This window comes from Chiloscyllium plagiosum, chromosome 11 (genome assembly GCF_004010195.1).
Source record: "Chiloscyllium plagiosum isolate BGI_BamShark_2017 chromosome 11, ASM401019v2, whole genome shotgun sequence".
Classification (NCBI taxonomy): domain Eukaryota; kingdom Metazoa; phylum Chordata; class Chondrichthyes; order Orectolobiformes; family Hemiscylliidae; genus Chiloscyllium; species Chiloscyllium plagiosum.
In genome coordinates, this window is record NC_057720.1 from 88,931,417 (window position 1) to 88,950,869 (window position 19,453).

At 41.1% G+C, this 19,453-nt stretch overlaps 2 protein-coding genes across 4 annotated transcripts in view; one reads left to right on the plus strand and one right to left on the minus strand.

Annotated features, from left to right (window-relative positions):
• The window catches only part of astn1 (astrotactin 1), a 2,190,072-nt gene extending 2,171,164 nt beyond the window's left edge, over positions 1–18,908 (minus strand). The window contains exon 1 of the mRNA XM_043700015.1: positions 18,299–18,908. Within this exon, the coding sequence (XP_043555950.1) occupies positions 18,299–18,632 (334 nt within the window). The 5' untranslated portion in view covers positions 18,633–18,908. The remainder of the gene's footprint in view (positions 1–18,298) is intronic.
• A 39-nt stretch (positions 18,909–18,947) lies between these two features.
• Positions 18,948–19,453, plus strand: part of LOC122554654 (BMP/retinoic acid-inducible neural-specific protein 3-like) — a 177,075-nt gene continuing 176,569 nt past the window's right edge. For all 3 annotated transcript variants that reach the window (XM_043700019.1, XM_043700020.1, XM_043700021.1), the window contains exon 1: positions 18,948–19,346. The gene's annotated coding sequence lies outside the window, so the exon portion shown is untranslated. The remainder of the gene's footprint in view (positions 19,347–19,453) is intronic.

The window sequence follows — 19,453 nt, forward strand, 5'->3', positions numbered from 1 at the left end:
TTTGCCCGTGTGCTGCATTTGCAGTAGATTACAGGATCAGTCCAGTCCAGGATACGAAATTACATCTGCAAATTATTCTAATTGTCATCAATGGCTGCCCAAGATATATGGTCATTTCCTTATATCAACTCTGATTTGACATAATACACACTTTAATGCTTTATATGATGGATTCTCAAGCCTCGTTTCAGTCTCTAGACATGGATGATTTATTCTTCCATGTCAGTAGAAAAAGAAATAGTCAAAACAATAATATAGGCAGATTTCAGTCCACATATGTTACTTAAGAACTTCCATGCCATCCCTTAACTGACAGAGAGGGCAGATGCACAAGAATTCCTTGATCTTCAAATTCCACTCCAGTTTGCATGCTATTGTGAATTTCTTCACAAGCATCCCACCATTTCTTCATAAATCCCGGAACTCCCTTTCTAACAGCATTGTGGGAGCGACTTTCCCACACAGACTGCATGGTTCAAGAAATAGTTCCTCTACCGCCATCTACTCAAGGACAGTTAGGGAACTGACAATAAATGCTGGTCTTGCCAGCTATGTCCACATCATTAAAAAATTCTAGCAAGTTCCTAAACGCTGCAAATTAATCTTCAATATATCTTCACAGAGGTTAGATCAACCTAGAGGTAGTGTTGTTTTCCAGAAATGATATCATTTCTTTGTTACCTGGGACAAAGTCATAGCAATAGTATGTAAAAACCTTCAGTGTAGTGATTTTGTAAGGTGATTGTGCGTGTGTATGTGTATGTGTGTGTGTGTGTGTGTATCTGTGTCTGTATGTACATCTATGCTTGTGTAACTGCTTTTCTGTATGTGTGTTTGTATATTTGTGTGTGTCTCTGCATATATGCATCTTTTTGCGTGTGTATATGTCTGCCTGCTTGTGTCTATTCATGTTTGCATGTATGTGTGTCTCTCTCTTCTTCTTTAGATGTAAATATCAACTTCTATTGAGTGGCATTGAGTTTTCTAATGCAGCATCTCTGGATGGAATTGTGCCATAGGGATCAAGTAATCAAGAGACTTGGACCATGTTAATTTGCATTCAAATTCTTTACCATACATATTGGTAATCTCTACTATATTTATGCCATGTTCAGACTTCAGGTAAATCAATCACTTGCTGTCAGATTGAAATTTCTCTCAAACCTGAGTACAATCATTGCATTACTGATGAAAATCATTTCTAGCTGCCAATCAGAGTGAGGTTCCCAAGTACGAGTAGTGAATATTTCCAAAAGTAAGAGAGAGCAATATGCGATATGACAGTGTTTGGGGAGAGGTTAGGAGATGAGAAGTTAGAAAAGAAGCATGGGTTTGGCCGATTGTTATATTGCAACATTTGGTGAGCAGTGTAATATTTCAGGTTTTTGTGAACAGAAAGTAAACAAACAAAAAAAGAACTAGGTGGAATAATGTTCAGAGCAAAGGAGGGCTATCTCAGCCTTGGATATATTTAGTGACCCAGCTTGAACAGCTGTCTGTTGTAAAAAATTTCGTACACTCACTGCCCACTGAAAGAAGAAATTCCTCCAAGCCTCTGTTTTACATGGGTGACTCCAAATTCTGAGATTAAGCTCTCTGATCCGAGACTCTCTCACAAGGGGAAACAACTTTTCTGCATCTACCCTGTCAAGTCTACTAAGAATCTTGTATTTTTCAATTGGGTTGCCTCTCATTCTTCTATTTTCCAATAAGTACAGGCCCCAATCCACTTAACCTCTCCTCATAAGGACAGAGACAGAGACAAACTGACAGATCAAGAAAGATATACTGTCAGGTGAAGAAGCTTGTAAAGTTTGTGAAGAACGAGCCAGAAAAGACAAAACAAAATGTGGCACAGAGAAGGGAAAATTTAAGGTGGGAGGTGACAGGAAAAAGAAAGAGGAAAGATTGGGAAGAAATTTAGCACAAGAAAATTGTGATCCGAGAGAGATGGTGAAATGAACTGAAGTAAAAGGGAGAGCCATATGGGATACACACAGCTGCAGGTGTCAGCTCTGTTACTGTTAAACCCCACTCTGTGATTGATCTTTAGTTGTAACATGATGTAATCCGTGATTCATATTGCCTCCTCCTGTGACTGATAGGTGGGATGCTAGTTTGTGATAACAATTTCCTGAAGTAAAGACAAGAAACAAAAAAAGTATTCAATCCTCATCATTGGTTGCTGAATAAAAATGAGATCTGATTTGCTCGTATTCTATTCCAAAGTGTTATATTTTGCTGAATGATTAAACTGAGCAAGTTGGATTGGATCACTTTTTCACTGTTATCCCATGCAACTTAGAATCAAGTGTTTTGAGCCAATGCTAGATTCATAGCAAAACGTCTTCAACTTTACCTCAATCAACATCCTTCATCCCAGCCTCAAATATAAGGAATCCAAGTATGACCTTTATAGAGCCGTTAAGACAGCCAAGGACCAATACCGATCCAAACTAGAGATCAGGACAGACACCTGGTGACTATGGCAAGGACTGAATGGCACCACAGGTTCTAAAAAGACAGTGCAAGATAGCAGATGATGACACATCCCTCCTAGATTATCTCAACGCCTTCTATGCTCACTTTGAGCAGACTTTCAGCAGAGAGGTAACACCTATTCCAACAAATCCTGACAAACCTATTCCAACAGTCACAGCATCAGAGGTCAGATCGGTTTTCCTTCGTGTGAATCCAAAGTAAGCCATGGAACCAGACGGAGTACCAGGCCGTGCACTCAGAGCATGTGCAGATCAACTGGCAGAGGTCTTCTCGGACATCTTCAAACTCTCCCTGCAGCAGGTCACTGCCCCAGCCTGTTTCAAGAGGGCCAACATCTTCCCTGTGCCTAAGAAGGCTCATGCAGCATGTCTCAATGACTACCGCCCAGTGGCACTAACTTCGATGGTCATGAAGTACATTGAAAGGCTGGTCATTGGCATTAATCAACTCCAGCCTCCCCACTACTCTTGACTCACTTCAATTTGCCTATCGGACCAACAGATCCATGTCAGATGCCATTTCACTTGCCCTTCACTCCTCCCTAAAACATCTTGACACCAAGAACAGCTATGTAAGAATCCTACCCTTTGATGACAGTTCAGCCTTCAACATAAAAGGTTCTTTTTCGGAATGGCAGCCAGTGACAAGCGGTGTCCCGCAGGGTTCAGTGTTGGGGCCGCAGCTGTTCACATTATATATTAATGATCTGGATGAAGGGACTGGGGGCATTCTAGCGAAGTTTGCCGATGATACAAAGTTAGGTGGACAGGCAGGTAGTACTGAGGAAGTGGGGAGGTTGCAGAAGGATCTAGACAGTTTGGAGGAGTGGTCCAGGAAATGGCTGATGGAATTCAATGTGAGCAAATGCGAGGTCTTGTACTTTGAAAAAAAGAATAGAAGCATGGGAAAAAAGAATAGAAGCATGGATTAATTTCTAAACGGTGAACAAATTCATAAAGCCAAAGTGCAGAGGGATCTGGGAGTGCTAGTTGAGGATTCTCTAAAGGTAAACATGCAGGTTGAGTCCTTGATTAAGAAAGCGAATGCAATGTTGTCAATTATCTCAAGAGGGTTGGAATATAAAAGCACTGTTGTGCTACTGAGACTTTATAAAGCTCTGGTTAGGCCCCATTTGGAGTACTGTATCCAGTTTTGGTCCCCACACCTCAGGAAGGACATACTGGCACTGGAGCGTGTCCAGCGGAGATTCACACGGATGATCCCTGGAATGGTTGGTCTAACATATGAGGAATGGCTGAGGATCCTGGGATTGCATTCATTGGAGTTTAGAAGATTAAGGGAGATCTAATAGAAACTTACAAGATAATACATGGCTTGGAGAGGGTGGACGCTAGGAAATTGTTTCTGTTAGGCAAGGAGACTAGGACCCGTGGACACAGCCTTAGAATTAGAGGGGGTAAATTCAGAACAGAAATGCGGAGACCTGTGGAATTCATTGCCACAGAGTGCAGTGGAGGCTGGGATGCTAAATGTCTTCAAGGCAGAAATTGATAAATTCTTGATGTCACAAGGAATTAAGGGCTATGGGGAGAATGCGGGTAAGTGGAGTTGAAATGCCCATCAGCCATGATTGAATGGCGGAGTGGACTTGAAAGGCCGAATGGCCTTACTTCCGCTCCTATGTCTTATGGTCTTATGGTCTTATTATTATCCCCTCAAGACTGATTACTAAAATTAGTGATCTCAGACTAAGCCCTATTCTCTGCAACTGGATCCTCAGTTTCCTGACCCACAGGTCACAATCAGTGAAGATGGGGGACAATATTTCATCCTCACTAACACTCAACACTGGAGCTCCCCTTGGGTGTGTACTCACCCCCCTAATGTACTCACTGTATACCCATGACTGTGTCACCACATACTAGACTAATGCCATTTACAAGTTTGGTGATGATACCACCATAGTCGGTTGAATCTCAGATGGTGATGAAACAGATTATAGACAGGAGGTGGAAGATCTGGAAAAATGGTGCACTGAGAACAACTTAGCTCTTAATCCCAGCAAAACCAAGGAACTTATTATTGACAGTCGGCAGGATGATACTTATGCCCCCCTACATATTACCAGCACAGAGGTGGAATGAGTGGAGAGTGTTAAGCTCCTGGGAGTGTCATAGAGTCATAGAGATGTACAGCATGGAAACAGACCCTTCGGCCCTACCCATCCATACCGACCAGATATCCCAACCCAATCTAGTCCCACCTGCCAGCAACAGGCCCATATCCCTCCAAACCCTTCCTATTCATTATACCCATCCAGATGCCTCTTAAATGTTGCAACTGTACCAGCTTCCATCACATCCTCTGGCAGCTCATTCCATACACGTACTACCTTCTGTGTGAAAACATTGCCCTGTAGGTCTCTTCCCCTCTCACCTTAAACCTATGTCCTCTAGTTCTGGACACCCTGACCCCAGGGAAAAGACTTTGCCTATTTACCCTATTCATGCCCCTCATAATTTTGTAAACTTCCGTAAGGTCACCCCTCAGCCTCCAATGTTCCAGGGAAAACAGCCCCAGCCTGTTCAGCCTCTCTGTACAGCTCAAATCCTCCAACCCTAGCAACATTTCTTGTAAATCTTTTCTGAACCCTTTCAAGTTTCACAACATCTTTCCGATAGGAAGGAGACCAGAATTGCACACAATATTCCAACAGTGGCCTAACCAATGCCCTGTACAGCTGCAACATGACCTCCCAACTCCTGTACTCAATACTCTGACCAATAAAGGAAAGCATACCAAACACTTTCTCCACTATCCTATCTACCTGTGACTCCACTTTCAAGGAGCTATGAACCTGCACTCCAAGGTCTCTTTGTTCAGCAACACCCCCTAGGACCTTACCATTAAGTGCATAAGTCCTGCTAAGATTTGCTTTCACAAAATGCAGTACTCGCATTTAACTGAATTAAACTCCATCTGCCACTTCTCAGCCCATTGGCCCATCTGGTCAAGATCCTGTTGCAATCTGAGGTAACCCTCTTCGCTGTCCACTACACCTGCAATTTTGGTGTCATCTGCAAACTTACTAACTGTACCTCTTATGCTCTTATCCAAATCATTTACGTAAATGATAAAAAGTAGAGGACCCAACACCGATCCTTGTGGCACTCCACTGGTCACAGGTCTCCAGTCTGAAAAAAAACCCTCCACCACCACCCTCTGTCTTCTACCTTTGAGCCAGTTCTGTATCCAAATGGTTAGTTCTCCCTGTATTCCGTGAGATCTAACCTTGCTAATCAGTCTCCCATGGGGAACCTTGTCGAACGCCTTACTGAAGTCCATATACATCACATCAACCACTCTGCCCTCATCAATCCTCTTTGTTACTCCTTCAAAAAACTCAATCAAGTTTGTGAGACATGATTTCCCACGCACAAAGCCATGTTGACTGTCCCTAATCAGTCCTTCACAACAAGTTTTCTTGGAAACTTCATGTGAATGCACTGGTAACAAAGGCCCAACAATGTCTCTTCTTCCTCAGGCAGCTGAGGAAATTTGGCATGATGGTGAATACCCTTGCCAATTTTTTTATAGGTGTGCCATCGAGAGCATTCTATCTGGATGTATCACTACCTGGTCTGGCAACTGTACCATTCAAGATCGGAGATGGTTACAGAGAGTGGTGAACTCAGCCCGGACAATCACAGAGGCCGACCTCCCATTGAGAGAATCCATCTCCCATGCCCACTGTCAAGGAAAGGCTGCCAGCTTTCCCATCCCACCCTGGCAATGCTTTTCTACAACCTCTACCATCGGGGAGAAGATACAAAAGCCTGAACACATGCACCAGCCCGTTTCAAAATGGTTTCTACCCTGCTGTTGTTAGAATAATGAATGGACTCACAAACTCTTTAACACTCGCCGCTGTTTACCTATTGTTTACTTAACTATGCTGTTTAACTGTGTGATCTGCCTGTATTGCTCGCAAGACAAAGCTTTTCACTGTGCCTCAGTACACATGACAATAAATTCAATTCAATTCTCAATTGTACCCTGAGAAAACTGTGTATTTGTTGACATTTCAAACCAACTGATCCTGTCGTCTCTGACATAATGATGTTATTGTAAATCTTGCTAACAAATTATTGGCAGTGAAAAGGAGCAATTTCAAGATGGCAGCAACATGAGACCATAAGATGTAGAAGCAGCCTATAGAGTCTGCTCCACCAATGAATGAGACCATGATCATCTTCAACTCTACTTTCCTGTCTTTTCCCATAACCCTTGATTCCTCGACTGATTCAAAGCCTATCTCAACCCATGAATAAACTTAATGACCCAGGTTCAATAGTCCTTAGTGACAAAAGGTTCCAGAGACTCACTATCCTTATGAGAGAAGAAATTCTTCCTCATCTCTGAATTAAATGGGTGACTCTTTATTCGGAGATTATACCCTCTGGTCTGAGACTCTCTCAGCAGGGGATACAGCCTTTCTGCCCTTATCCTCTCAAGTTCTCAAAGAATCTTGTATGTTTTAATCAGGTCACCCCTCATTCTTCTATATTCCTAGGAGAATAGGCCTTTCCTCATAGACAGTCCCTCCGTATCTAACATCAGTCCAGTGTACCTTCTCTGGATTAACTCCAATGCCAGAATTTCTGCCCTTAGGTAAGGAGCCCAAAACTGTTCCCGGTATTCCAGCTGTGGTCTGACTAATGCTTTGCATAGTTTTAGCAAGACCTTCCCATTTTATAGTCCATTCTCTTTGAAATAAAAGCCAACATTCGATTTGCCTTCCACATTACATACTGAACTTGTAAGCTAGCTTTTTTGATTCAGGGCAAGAGCTCCCAAATTCCTCTCTTTGTAGCTTTTTGTAATCTTTCTCCATTTCAATAATGTTCTGCTTCTCTATCTTTCCTGCCAAAGTGCATAACCTCATATTTTGCCAAATTATATTCTATCTGCCAGGTGTTTGCCTATTCGCTTAAAGTGTTTACATCACTTTGCAGACTTTTTATGTCATCTTCACCACCTGCCTTTCCACCTACTTTTGGATCATCCACAAACTTGGTGGTAATACATTCACTTTTCTGTATCCTCTAAATAATTCAGACTCTATCACTGATTGCTATGCCACTTGTTACAGTTTTCCACCCCAAAACACCACTCTCACCAACCCCCTGCCCCCATCCCTGTCACCTTACAGTAAGTAAGCAAGACATGGGGGACATATACCTGTCTGAAGTTGTGAGAGGGTGAATTATAGATTATACAACTGGAGGAGGCTGTAGAAACAGCGAGAGCTGGAACCCTAAATGTGACTCTGAGCACAGTAATGCCACAGGAATCCAATGGAACTTAACAGGGATGGCAGTGATGCAAATACAGGCCCTAGTGTGAGTGAAAATGTGGACTGGATTTACCGTAATTTATGAAGGATTGCGAAGGAAATACTGGATAAATCCAGAATCATGATGATAAACACAAAAGTGTGTATTTGAACGAAAAGGCACGAACGTAAGAGCAGAAATCACCATTTTTTTAAGAGAGAAAATGAAGGCATTTGATGAATCTGAAGAACAAGCTAAGCCCTGGGTTAAACAGTGTGCTCTGGTTCTGCACCACTTGGCTTATCCTGAACAGGTCTTTCAGAATATCGGTCTCTTCAAGACCAGAGACGTGTAGGAGTTTTCAGGAACAGAAAAGATGGCTTTGCTTTTTTTCCACATTTAGCTGGAAGAAATTATGACTGAAACAGACACAAAGCCTGTATGCATTGAAGGAGGTGGATAGGTACAACGTGGGTTAAAATCCTCATCTTAGTCTTGAAATCCATCTTACATTTTCTGATGTTCATTGCTCCACCATTGGCAACCATGTCTTCGAGCACAGCCCTGGAAATTACTCTGTAAAATCCTTTGCCTTTTCCATTTCTCGCAACTCCTTGAAGATGCTCCTTCAAAACCATATCTTTGACCAAACTTTTCATTTAATGTGTCCTAGTGTTTCCTGGTGTGCCTTGTCTCCAGATTTTGCTTACACTCTTCTGACGTTTTAATGTCTTAGGATGTTTTAATGAATCAAAAGTGCTCAGTAAATGTATGCTGTTTCTTTCAATGAATAGAGAAAAGGTGAGCCCACGTTTCCCAAAAATGCAAGTAAAGATCTGGGTAAATGAAGAATAGGGGCTATAATGAGGAGAAGTATGTGGGTATTTGAGGAGAAGTTACTGAAGGTAATGAATAAAACTGGATAAATGGAAAGAAAACTGTTTTACAAAGTTGGAACTGCAAAGGATATACAGTGGAGGAGGTCCAGGTGATCTATACTGTTGAAGACTATTCTTGCATTACATGGAATGTGATTGGTGCTTTGGTCAGTCCATGGACTGATTGAGCTGAATGGTTCATTGCTTTATTTTAATGTCAGTAGCAGGATCTGGGTCAAGACTGCTCAAACTAAATTCACATTGAATATGTACCAATCTCTATGGGAGATTTTAACCAACAGGTACAAATACAATAAATATACTATATCATGCAGTTTGCCTTAATTGAAGCATGATAATATGGTTACTGTAGCAATATGAATGAAATATAATTGGCACTGTCTAGACAGCCTTGAAGTGCAATGTACGTATTTCCTTCCCTGCACTCCCCTCAAAGGGATGCAGGTCCTTTCTTACATATGTAGACTGTTCACAGTACTCTAGGTGTGGCCCCTTCAAGGCGTTATGAAATTGTAGTAAATTTCATTATTTGTATCCTAAAATTGATTCATATTATAGGCTAACACACATTAAGTGCTTTCCTAATTCCTTGCCATACTTGTGGGTTCGGAGAAAGTGAGGACTGCAGATGCTGGAGCTCAGAGTCAAGAATGTCGTGCTGGAAAAGCACAGCGGTCAGGCAGCATCCTCGGATGCTGGTTGACTTACTGTGAATAATCTGCAAGGACACACAAGTCCTTTAAAATACAAATGTTTCCAAGATTTTTACAATCAAAAAAGATATTCTGCTGTTCTATATTTCCCACCAAAGTGGATGACTCTTAAATGCTCAATATTAGATTCCTTCTTCCACATTCTTGTCCACTCATTTAACCTCTCTGATTCCCAAAGCAGCCTCTTTGCATCCTTCTGACAGCTTACTTTTTCAATTTATGTTTATTCATCATAAAACCTGTAAATATTACACTTGGTCCACACATCTAAGTCATGGATTGGAGTGTAAATAGCTGAAGCCTAAGCACAGACTGTGTTATGTCAGCCCATATTTTACATCCGCGATTCCCTCAGGCATATTTTCTATTTCTCCCTGGGAGCGTCGGAGGCTGACAGGTGGCCTCATAGAAGTTTATAAAGTCATGAGGGGCATGGAAAGGATAAATAGACAAGGTCTTTTCCCTAGAGTGGGGAATCCAGAACTAGAGGACATAGGTTTAGGGCGAGAGGGGAAAGCTTTAAAAGGGATCTAAGGGGTAACTTTTTCTTGCAGAGGGTGTTGAGTGTATGGAATGAGCAGCCAGAGGAAGTGGTGAACGCTAGTACAATGACAGCATTTAAAAGGAATCTGGATGGGTATATGAATACGAGAGATTTAAAGGGATATGGGCCATAAGCTGGCAAATGGCACTAGTTTATCCAGGATATCTGGTAGGCATGAACAAGTTGAACCAAAGGGTTTGTTGAAACTTTATTGCTGGAACAGCACAGCAGGTCAGGCAGCATCCAGGGAACAGGAGATTCGACGTTTCGGGCACAGGCCCTTCTTCAGGAATGAGCCTGTGCCCGAAACGTCGAATCTCCTGTTCCCTGGATGCTGCCTGACCTGCTGTGCTGTTCCAGCAATAAAGTTTCAACTTTGATCTCCAGCATCTGCAGACCTCACTTTCTCCCCAAAGGGTTTGTTTCCAAGCTGTACATTTCTATGACTCTGTGATCTAATTGCAACCTGGTGTGTCTAACGTTACCTACATCTGTCTTTTCATTTTTGTTTTAATGCATTGGGTATCAAAAATGATGTGGGAAAATTGTATTTGTCATTGCTCTTATATAATATCGACAAAAGCAGAAAAACCTGACATACTGCAGAGTCTCACAAACAGTATCAGAATAAACCACACTTAATCTGTTTTGGTAGTAGTGGCTAAGGGATCAGTGTTGACCAGGACAGTAGACAGTTGCTCCTTCTTTATGAATCATGCCACAGGATGGTTTACATCTATTTGAACAGCCAGATAAAATACTCAGTAGTACCTCACCCAAAAGACAGTCTGTAATGCAGTATACAAAACGTTTGCTGAGATTATGCATTCAAGTCCTGCATTAAAAAGGTAAGAGTGTTCCATTTACACCAAGCAGGCAGAGTGTAATTAGAACATTTCTCAATGATTTGCTGGTCATAAAAGTGGTTCAGCTTTGCATGTTCTGCTTTAACAACTTTGGTGTCTGTTTGTTTTGTGTATTGATGACTAAGCAAAAATGATTCATTTCTGTCTGTGTGAGGTCACCTGACACCCCTGCCGCTGTGGCTTCTTCCCCCCTGGAAAGCAGACAGATGGGGAAAAGATGAAATGTTCCCACTGACAAACATTTTGGAAACAGAGAATATATTGGTCAGAGCAGAGGAATTGTTATTAAAGCTCCTGAAAACCTAAGTAGCTGAAGAACAAAATCAGGAAAAAAACTATGTGTAGAAATAATCTTAAAATTGATTGCAGACTGAATTCTTCTTGTTTGTTCCTTTAAAGTTACTTCTGTGTGTAGCCAGTTTCCTAGCAACACTGCAAGTGTTTTGTAAGTGGATGTGAAGATCACTCAGCACAAAATGCATGAGAATATCAGGAAATTGGGTGCATAATAAAATGATACCACTTACTCTTCAGTTGAATATTATGATGAAGCCATCAAAGTACATTGTGTATAAAGTGAACTGACGTTTAGTATTACAAAATCTACTCAATTTTCCAATTGGGTTTGCACAATTTCTGTTAATTCATTGACTACACCTCATCACAAAATATAGCCTAATTCATCACCTTAAACTTGCAGAGTTTTTTTTTCCAACTTTTTTCCCTCTTTTCTCAAATTATTAATTATTTCCTGAAGTTTGGCTATCTAGTATCTCAAGCAACTGGACATTATTTATCTAAGCCATGTTGGTGAGATTCAGCAGGATATTTATCAATGGGGAAAAGTACTGATGGGTATTATACAGCCTAAAGCAACATCTGTCTGTGTGCACTTCTGCAGCAGGTTGCTGGCTAATGAGCCTGGCACTGAGGCAACTTGCAGCACCTGCACCGTCATTCTGGCTGGAATCAAACTATCTCAGCACAGGCTGATAATCAAAGCTAGGACATCTGATCTCTGTTGTTCAGCTTCTCAATGGATAAACCCACTGAGGTATCAGGGAAGCTTGAGCATATGGTAACCCTTAACATTGAAGAAAAATGATACTTTTTAAAGTTAATTTTTCTGCAGACAAATGGTTTTTGCTTTTGTCTAGTTTTTTTTTAAATGACCTCTGACACTTGCAACATCTCAATTTTTTTTACCCCAGCAATTTCTAACACCAATAAGCCTGACTCTGGTGATTGGGTTTTATTATCCACTTTGAATTTCTTATCGCAAGCAAATGCTTATTGCGCGGCAATAAAATGTGCATTAGTCCAGGCCCATGCTGAGTCAATAAGAGCAAGAGATTGGGAATTACCTGTAGTACCAACAGCAGGAATTAAATACGAATTAAATTCTTACATCCCACTTCTCCAAAACATGCAACAGCTCAGTGGAAGGCAAAATAAAAATCAAAATCATTGCACAATATCTCCATCTCAAGTAATTTACTTTTGATAATGTATAAATTTATATACAATGCATATAATTTGCATAGCAGGAGTACTTAGCAATATAACTGCAATTTGTAATTCATAAATGTTTCAATAGATTTTCATTTTATTTTAAATTCTCATTTAGTGCTCAGTAGACTAGCAGACTTCAATATTCAATAAGTATAATTCCTGGTTATATTACCACATAGAGTGTACGCTGAGACAATCCTTAAACCTTAATGGGGATTGGCTTCAGACCAATCTGCCTTACTAGGCTATTGTACATATATAGATTTCACCTTTTAAAAATAGAAAACCTCAGAAGGTTCCAGCAGCTAAAAAGGTTAAGCTGCTGCCACATTGCACCACAAATGCTTTCAGTGACCATTATGGCACATTTTGTTGTATTCTTTAGGTAAGTGACTTTAGCCAACCTAACAAGGACATCCCTTGAACATTAATTTTGTTTGTTAATTTAAAATCTGAAAACTATGAATAATTTGAGAAAACATAATCAACTTAGAATTCATGTTCTAACAAATTCTGATAAATATAATAAACCTGGTCTCAAAAAAACTCAATCATAGTAAATAGTATTAGATATAAAACACATCAACAAATCATTGATGACAAGTACTGAATCTATGATCTATCAGAAACTCAGTGATATCATAATGAGCACTAGATATGCAGATATTGTTGATAACCAGTGTAAGAGCATCAGTGTTACCCAACTGAAAACTCATTGATAAAGTAATCTGAATTCAATTTATAAGACAATAAAACTCATTGAGAGTAACCAGTTTTATATTTGAAATTATTGCTAATTGTTCTTGGATCTGTAGCAATTCTGTACAAGAAATGAGAGAGAAGATTAAAATTCCTTCACAAGAAATCTTACAAGCTTTGGCAATAATTTAGTACCAATTTACCAGAGTGTCACCAGAGGTCCAAGGGCTAGATTATGAGGCAAAGTTATTTTACCAAGCTTGTATTCACCAGAATATAGAAGTTAGGGGCTTTTGTTGGGTTTATACAATAAATAGAGACAAACTTTTTTTTTGGCTGATACAAGAGTATACAAAGTAATCTTAAAGTTAGTGCCAGGTCATTCAGAAGTGAAGACAGGAAGTATTTCTTCACAATAATGGTGGTAGAAATGTGGAACATGCTTCCATGAAAAGCAATAAATGCTAGCTAAACTTTAAAAAAAAATTCTATACCTGAGATTCATGGCTTTTTGCGAGCCAAGGATAGTAAGTGAAGTGGTGCCATTTGGGCTGGGGGTGGGGGGTGGATGAGTTAAGTTTTAGATCAGTTTTATCTCACTGAATGGCAGAACAGGCTGGAGAGACTGAATGCCCTGCTACTGATCCATGCCCCTATGTGACCCAACAGGACATGTCTTGATCACACAAGTCTCAGACCAGCTATGTTTTAACATGCTATTTAACATGTATACTTTAAAAAAAAGTAGTGCTTTAAAACAACATACATAATTTTATTATAAAAAGTAATTTTAAAAACTTTTCTTAAAACACTTGGAAAAAAAATTAAGTACTTGTGAATGTGTATAATTATGTGCCATCTGTAGGCCATTAGAGTTAATTGCTTACTTTATTATTTCACCAAAAAAAATCCACCAATTTATCCATTTATTATCAATTTGAAACATGCTAATAAACTACAACAAAGATTAGGAATTACTCCAGAGAGAGCTGAGAGAGGACCTGATTGAGGTTTTTAAAATTATGAGGGGCATTGACAAGGTGGATAGAAAGCACGTGTTGCCCTTAGTTAAATGGTCAGTAATGAGAGGGCAGTTTTAAGGTGAAGCACAGAAGGTTAGAAGGGATTTGAGGCAAATTGTTTTCACTCAGAAAGCAGTGAAAATCTGGAAAGCACTGACTGGGAGGGCTGCAGGGTTGGAAACCCCACAGCCTTTAAAATGTATATGGATAGGTAGCTGGAAAATGTGATTCATGTAGTTAAGTCAGTACATGCTTAATGGGCCGAAGAGCCTCTTCCATGCTTTATGATTCTATGACTGTATGAAGCAGGGATAAATATGCAGTCATTTAGTTACTCATAAATAATACATTGGTATTTGATTTCTATCACTTAAAATACATTAGTAATTCTTTATGTTACTACATTTGGATATATAATCAACCAATATATCTTTAAAATTATCATCAGTTTGACATCTTTGCCCATTGAAAATTCTAAAGTCTTGGCGATGCTGTTAATCCTGGTATTTGCTTAAAGTTTCAGAAATAAGTTTATATTAATGCACTTTTCAGATGGTGCTACAATGTTGAAATGATTTTAAATAAACCATGGTATTCATTGCTCAAATGATGGTTATTGTTTGAATTCAAGCTGCAAATGTTGTAAAACAGTTCAACCTCAGTAGTTCCCATACAGGAATTTCAGCAGTACCTTCTACTGTTACATTACCAGAGAATGGCTCCAAGCAAATCTGCAAAAGATTGCTCACTCATCCATCATTTAAAGTGATATCTAATACCAGTTTCAATTTGATATACTAGAGTATACATTTTGGTTAGTTGCAATCAACAGTTGAAATGGTTTCACACATTTGGAGTGAAGCTTAAGTGATTCCTTTTGCCATTTGAACCCAGAGATGAAATTACTGCTTATATTCATTTTATGATATGCGTTTACATATGTAGTTATGAGGTCTTTTTTAATATTAATATTTTGCTATGGTGCTATGTGTTTTTGTGCGTCTGTTATTTGAAGGTGACCACAAGCCCATATGTAGGAGAAAGGATATTATCAAGAGTGAATCCTAATGTCAGTTTGGATTTGAAAGATGCATGAGTCTATGGAGTATACCATTATAGTGCCATCCAATAATATCTTCTTGATCTTTAATTGTGATTTAAGAACTAATGTATGTGCATAGTGTACATTCAGTATGCATGGTGCCCTGCAATAGTCCAAGCAAATTCTACCTTGCTAATTGTTTACTTAGATGTAAAATGGATTTTAAAAGTACATTTCAAAAATTCCGAGGTAGGTACTTTTAACATCTGTAGTTACATTAGTGGTCAACTCAAATTAATGCACTTGAACTATTCAAACTAATCTGTATTGAAGTAAATTGTGTGTTATAACTAACCTGCTAGTATAAAGTATAAGAATAACTTTGCTGGCCATTGTAAATATTTTGCAATAGCCTGATCAACTTGCATTTATACAGAGCCTTTTAAAACTCCAGGATTTCCCAAAGTACTTGCAGACCAACTCTTATCATTTCTGCAGTGGAGGAAATATGGTTATCAATTTGCACTTAAAAATGTCCCTCAAACAGCAATGGCAAAGTTAATGTTTCAGTGATTTTTGCTGTCACCAAAATACAATGATGTGGAGGTGCCGGTGTTGTACTGGGGTGGATAAAGTTAAAAATCACACAACCACAGGTTTATTTGGAAGGACTAGCTTTCAGAGCACAGCTCCTTCATCAAATGGTGATGACGAGGCAGCACATCAAAAGCGAGTGCTTCCAAATAAACCTGTTGGACTATGACTTGGTATTGTGTGATTTTTAACCAAAATACAATAATTGGTAACTCAGCTTTGGAGAACATCATTTCATGTTATTTTGCTGTGTTGACTGAACCTGATGCTCACATTTCAACTAAAACTCAAAAGCATGTTCCAAGTTTCTGGAAGTCTTCAGATTCTGTCGCTTGTTCGATCAAGTATCATGGACACTCAAGCTGTCTGCCAGGATGAGCCTGTACATTTGGGCTGTGACAGATTGTAGCAAGTCTGAAGTTGGCTGGAGATCTTCAATGCTATCTTGGTTCCAGCAGGACCAGGCAACTTTTTTTTTGTTGCCCCTGGCAGGAAGCACAACAGGGACTTCTACATGTTAGTGCAAATTGAACACCAAATTAGCAGCACAGCATGCATGAGTGGAAGCTAATGAAAGCAATGATTGAGGAAAGTACATGTGAGTGCATTGTTCATTTTTAAAGATGAGTCTGTTTGGGCACTTGGTTAGTGGTTAACCTGTAACCTGTATGCACTATTGTTCATCTGCATGATCCCCTTTAAATCACTGTACAAGCATTCCTGCAATAATCCAGGTAACTGCAATTGGTAGAAAAGTGATGATCAGTCACTGGTTGTTTTCAGGCTCAAATTCAATAGATGTCAACATGATATCTGATTTTCTTATTGTTACTTTTAAATTTGCTTTGGTATTTATGGACGGCCCAGTAGAGTGAATAGTTCAAAGAAAGGTTAAAATCCACTTCAAATTGTCATTCGCTGAAATAAATGCTTGTGCGTTTAACCCAATGTTTGACATTGAATTGTAGCATAAAACTGTATTTTTTGTTGATTTGCAGTCATACATAGTGGAGTCACAGTCTCATTGATATGAGAATTAAATCACTGTAGTCTATTAGGCCTGTTATAAAGCAACACACTTCCACCATTTCTGCAATTACTTCCAATCCTCCAGGAACTCAACTTTCCTCAACATACTTTCACCATCTCTGCAACTTCTTCCAATCCTCCAGGAACTCAACTTCCTTCAAATACTGGCCTCTTGTGCATTCTGGATTTAATTCAGGCCTCAAGTCGTGCTATGCCTTAATCTACCCAGTCCAACACTGGTGCCTCGACATCATGGCTCAATCCACCTGGGCCTTAAACTTTGGAATTGTTTCCAAACCATCTCATCACATATTCCATTTCATCCTTTAAGAAGCTCCTTAAAATCAAATTCACTGAGCCAGATTTTCCTCATCCATCCTAATGTCTCATCACTGATCGCATCAATTTTTGTCTGATAATACAGCTATCGAGCACCTTTGGACATTTTACCACATTATCATCACTATATAAGTCCAAGTTCAAAGCTCTTGTAGCACATGGTAGTATCTTTACTCTAGGATCAAAAGACCTAGTTTCTATTCCCACCTGCTCCATGGGTGTGTTACAACATCACTGGTTGCTTAAAGATCGCCATAAATGCAAGTTGCTGTTGTCATTACTGGGTGGTTGAACTGTTAATCATCTAGCTGGACTATTATTCAAATTGATTGCTTTAAGCTCAGCTTCACAATGGCCCCACATTCCAGTAAGAGGAACTTGCCATGTCAATAATTTCAGCAAATCTGCGGGTGGGCGTGTTGCGAAGTGATTCCTGATTGTGTACATGTGGAAGGGCACTCCATCTCAAGCTCGCTGGGTGCAGTGTCACTTCAATTGTCAATATGCACATGCATAGGATGGTCTGCCCGCCTTGTGCAAGCTTTAACGGCCAAATAAGCTTCATGGACCCTGTTACCACTGAAACGAAACCAGGTTCCATGAAGCGGAATGAATTGATTTTCATTTAGTGTGTGTGTGTGTTTATTTTCCAAGGCAGCAAGTTCAGATATCGCTATGTCTAAACATCTTTGGAGTGGACCGACTTGAATGTGAGGACCCCGTCAGGAGTTGCCTCCCCTCACTCCTTCATCTGATTCCAGACGCCTTTTGTCAGTCCGGAAAGGGAAAGCACTGAGCAAGCGCTTAAAGAGCCGGGGGCGGGGGAGCGAGGGGAAGACCCTGTTCCTACAAGTCCAGAGTTGAAACCGCTGCGGTACAGAGGCCAGGCCAGAACCTTAGAGGGACACATCGTCTGCCCTGTTCCATCACACAACATACTGTACATCCCTGCCCCCGCCTTGCCTTGAACAGGAAAGCACTTAATGCCCGAGAGAGATACACACACAAATAAATAAATAACAAACAAAATCACAATGGCAACCTCGCTTGAGCTATACCAGAGGAGCAGAGGGAGACAGGGATGTAACTAACATGTTGTCTCCCAACACAGACCTCAGGGTCTGTCTCTCTCTCTCTCTTTCTCACACACACACACAAGGACACAGACACAAACAGAGACACACAGAAAGAGAGACACAGAGGGACTCCTGAACCAGCTGCAAGAGGAGCTGACACTCACCCAGGACGAAGTAAGGCAGCTCGGTATTCTCCAGGTCATCGACCACCACCACCTCGCCGGGGAAGTCGTTCCTGACCGAGAAGAGGAGTTTGGGCTCGGCCGACAGCGGCGTGTGGATGCTCAGGTCGTTCTCCCGCAGGAAAGGCAGCGCCGACACGCTCACCGTCTTCAGTTTGCACTCGCCGTCCTTGGCGGGCATTTCTCCGTCCATTGCATCGAGGCCGGCCGCTAACCCGGCCCCCGACAGCAGCAGCAGCAGCAGCAGCGGCGGTGGTGGTGGTAGTGGAACCATCATATCCCAGAATAGCACACACACACACACCCTCCCTCCCATGCCCCCTCTCTCTAAATCAAATATCACAGCAGCCCAATGCTAGTCCCCAGCCTCACACACACACAAATTGCAAACAAAAAAGGCTCAGCCAGCAGTCGGCTTGTTAATACAGGGATGGGGTGGGGAGAGAAGGTTGAGGAAGGAAGGTTTGGGGGTGGGGAGCCAATTGCGTGCTGATAACCTGGGAGCAAGCCTAGACTGCAACTCCATTCAAATACTCCACGGCAGGACCCACGGCTGGAGTGAGCAAGGAGTTAGGGGGAGTGTGGTGGGGGTGGTGGGGGGTGGTTCCAGCGAGGTCAAAAGCCCACCACCAGCAGCTCCCCCCCCCCCCCACCCCCAAAACCCCCACCTCAGCCCTTCCGACTTGGAGGTGATCCCGGATTTTTAAAGAAGAGGTATTGAGACGCAAGCCTGGTTTGTTTAGCACCAGTCGGCTGTTAATTTTATTTTTTTTCCCCCTGTGTGTGCGCGATTGTCTTATTTTCTGAGCGGTTCCCAAGGCAAGAGGGAGGGGACAATCCACGTGTGAAAAGGGAGAGTCAGACAGCGATAGAGAGAGGGGTAGAGAGAGGGAGAGAGGGGAAATCAGCTGGTGATTTGGGAGAGTCGACCATCTCTGGACTGAAGTGAGCAGACCTCCAGCTCTCTACACCCATTGAGGAATCCTGGATCTTGTCCACGAACTGAACGTCCCCGTCCGCTTCCACCCTGGTAAGTGGCAGCCCCTATTTCTTCACCCTCACTCACCCACCTGTCTTCCCTCACCTACCCACCAGCACCCACCCTAACACTGATCCGGAGCCATTTAACACCCCCCT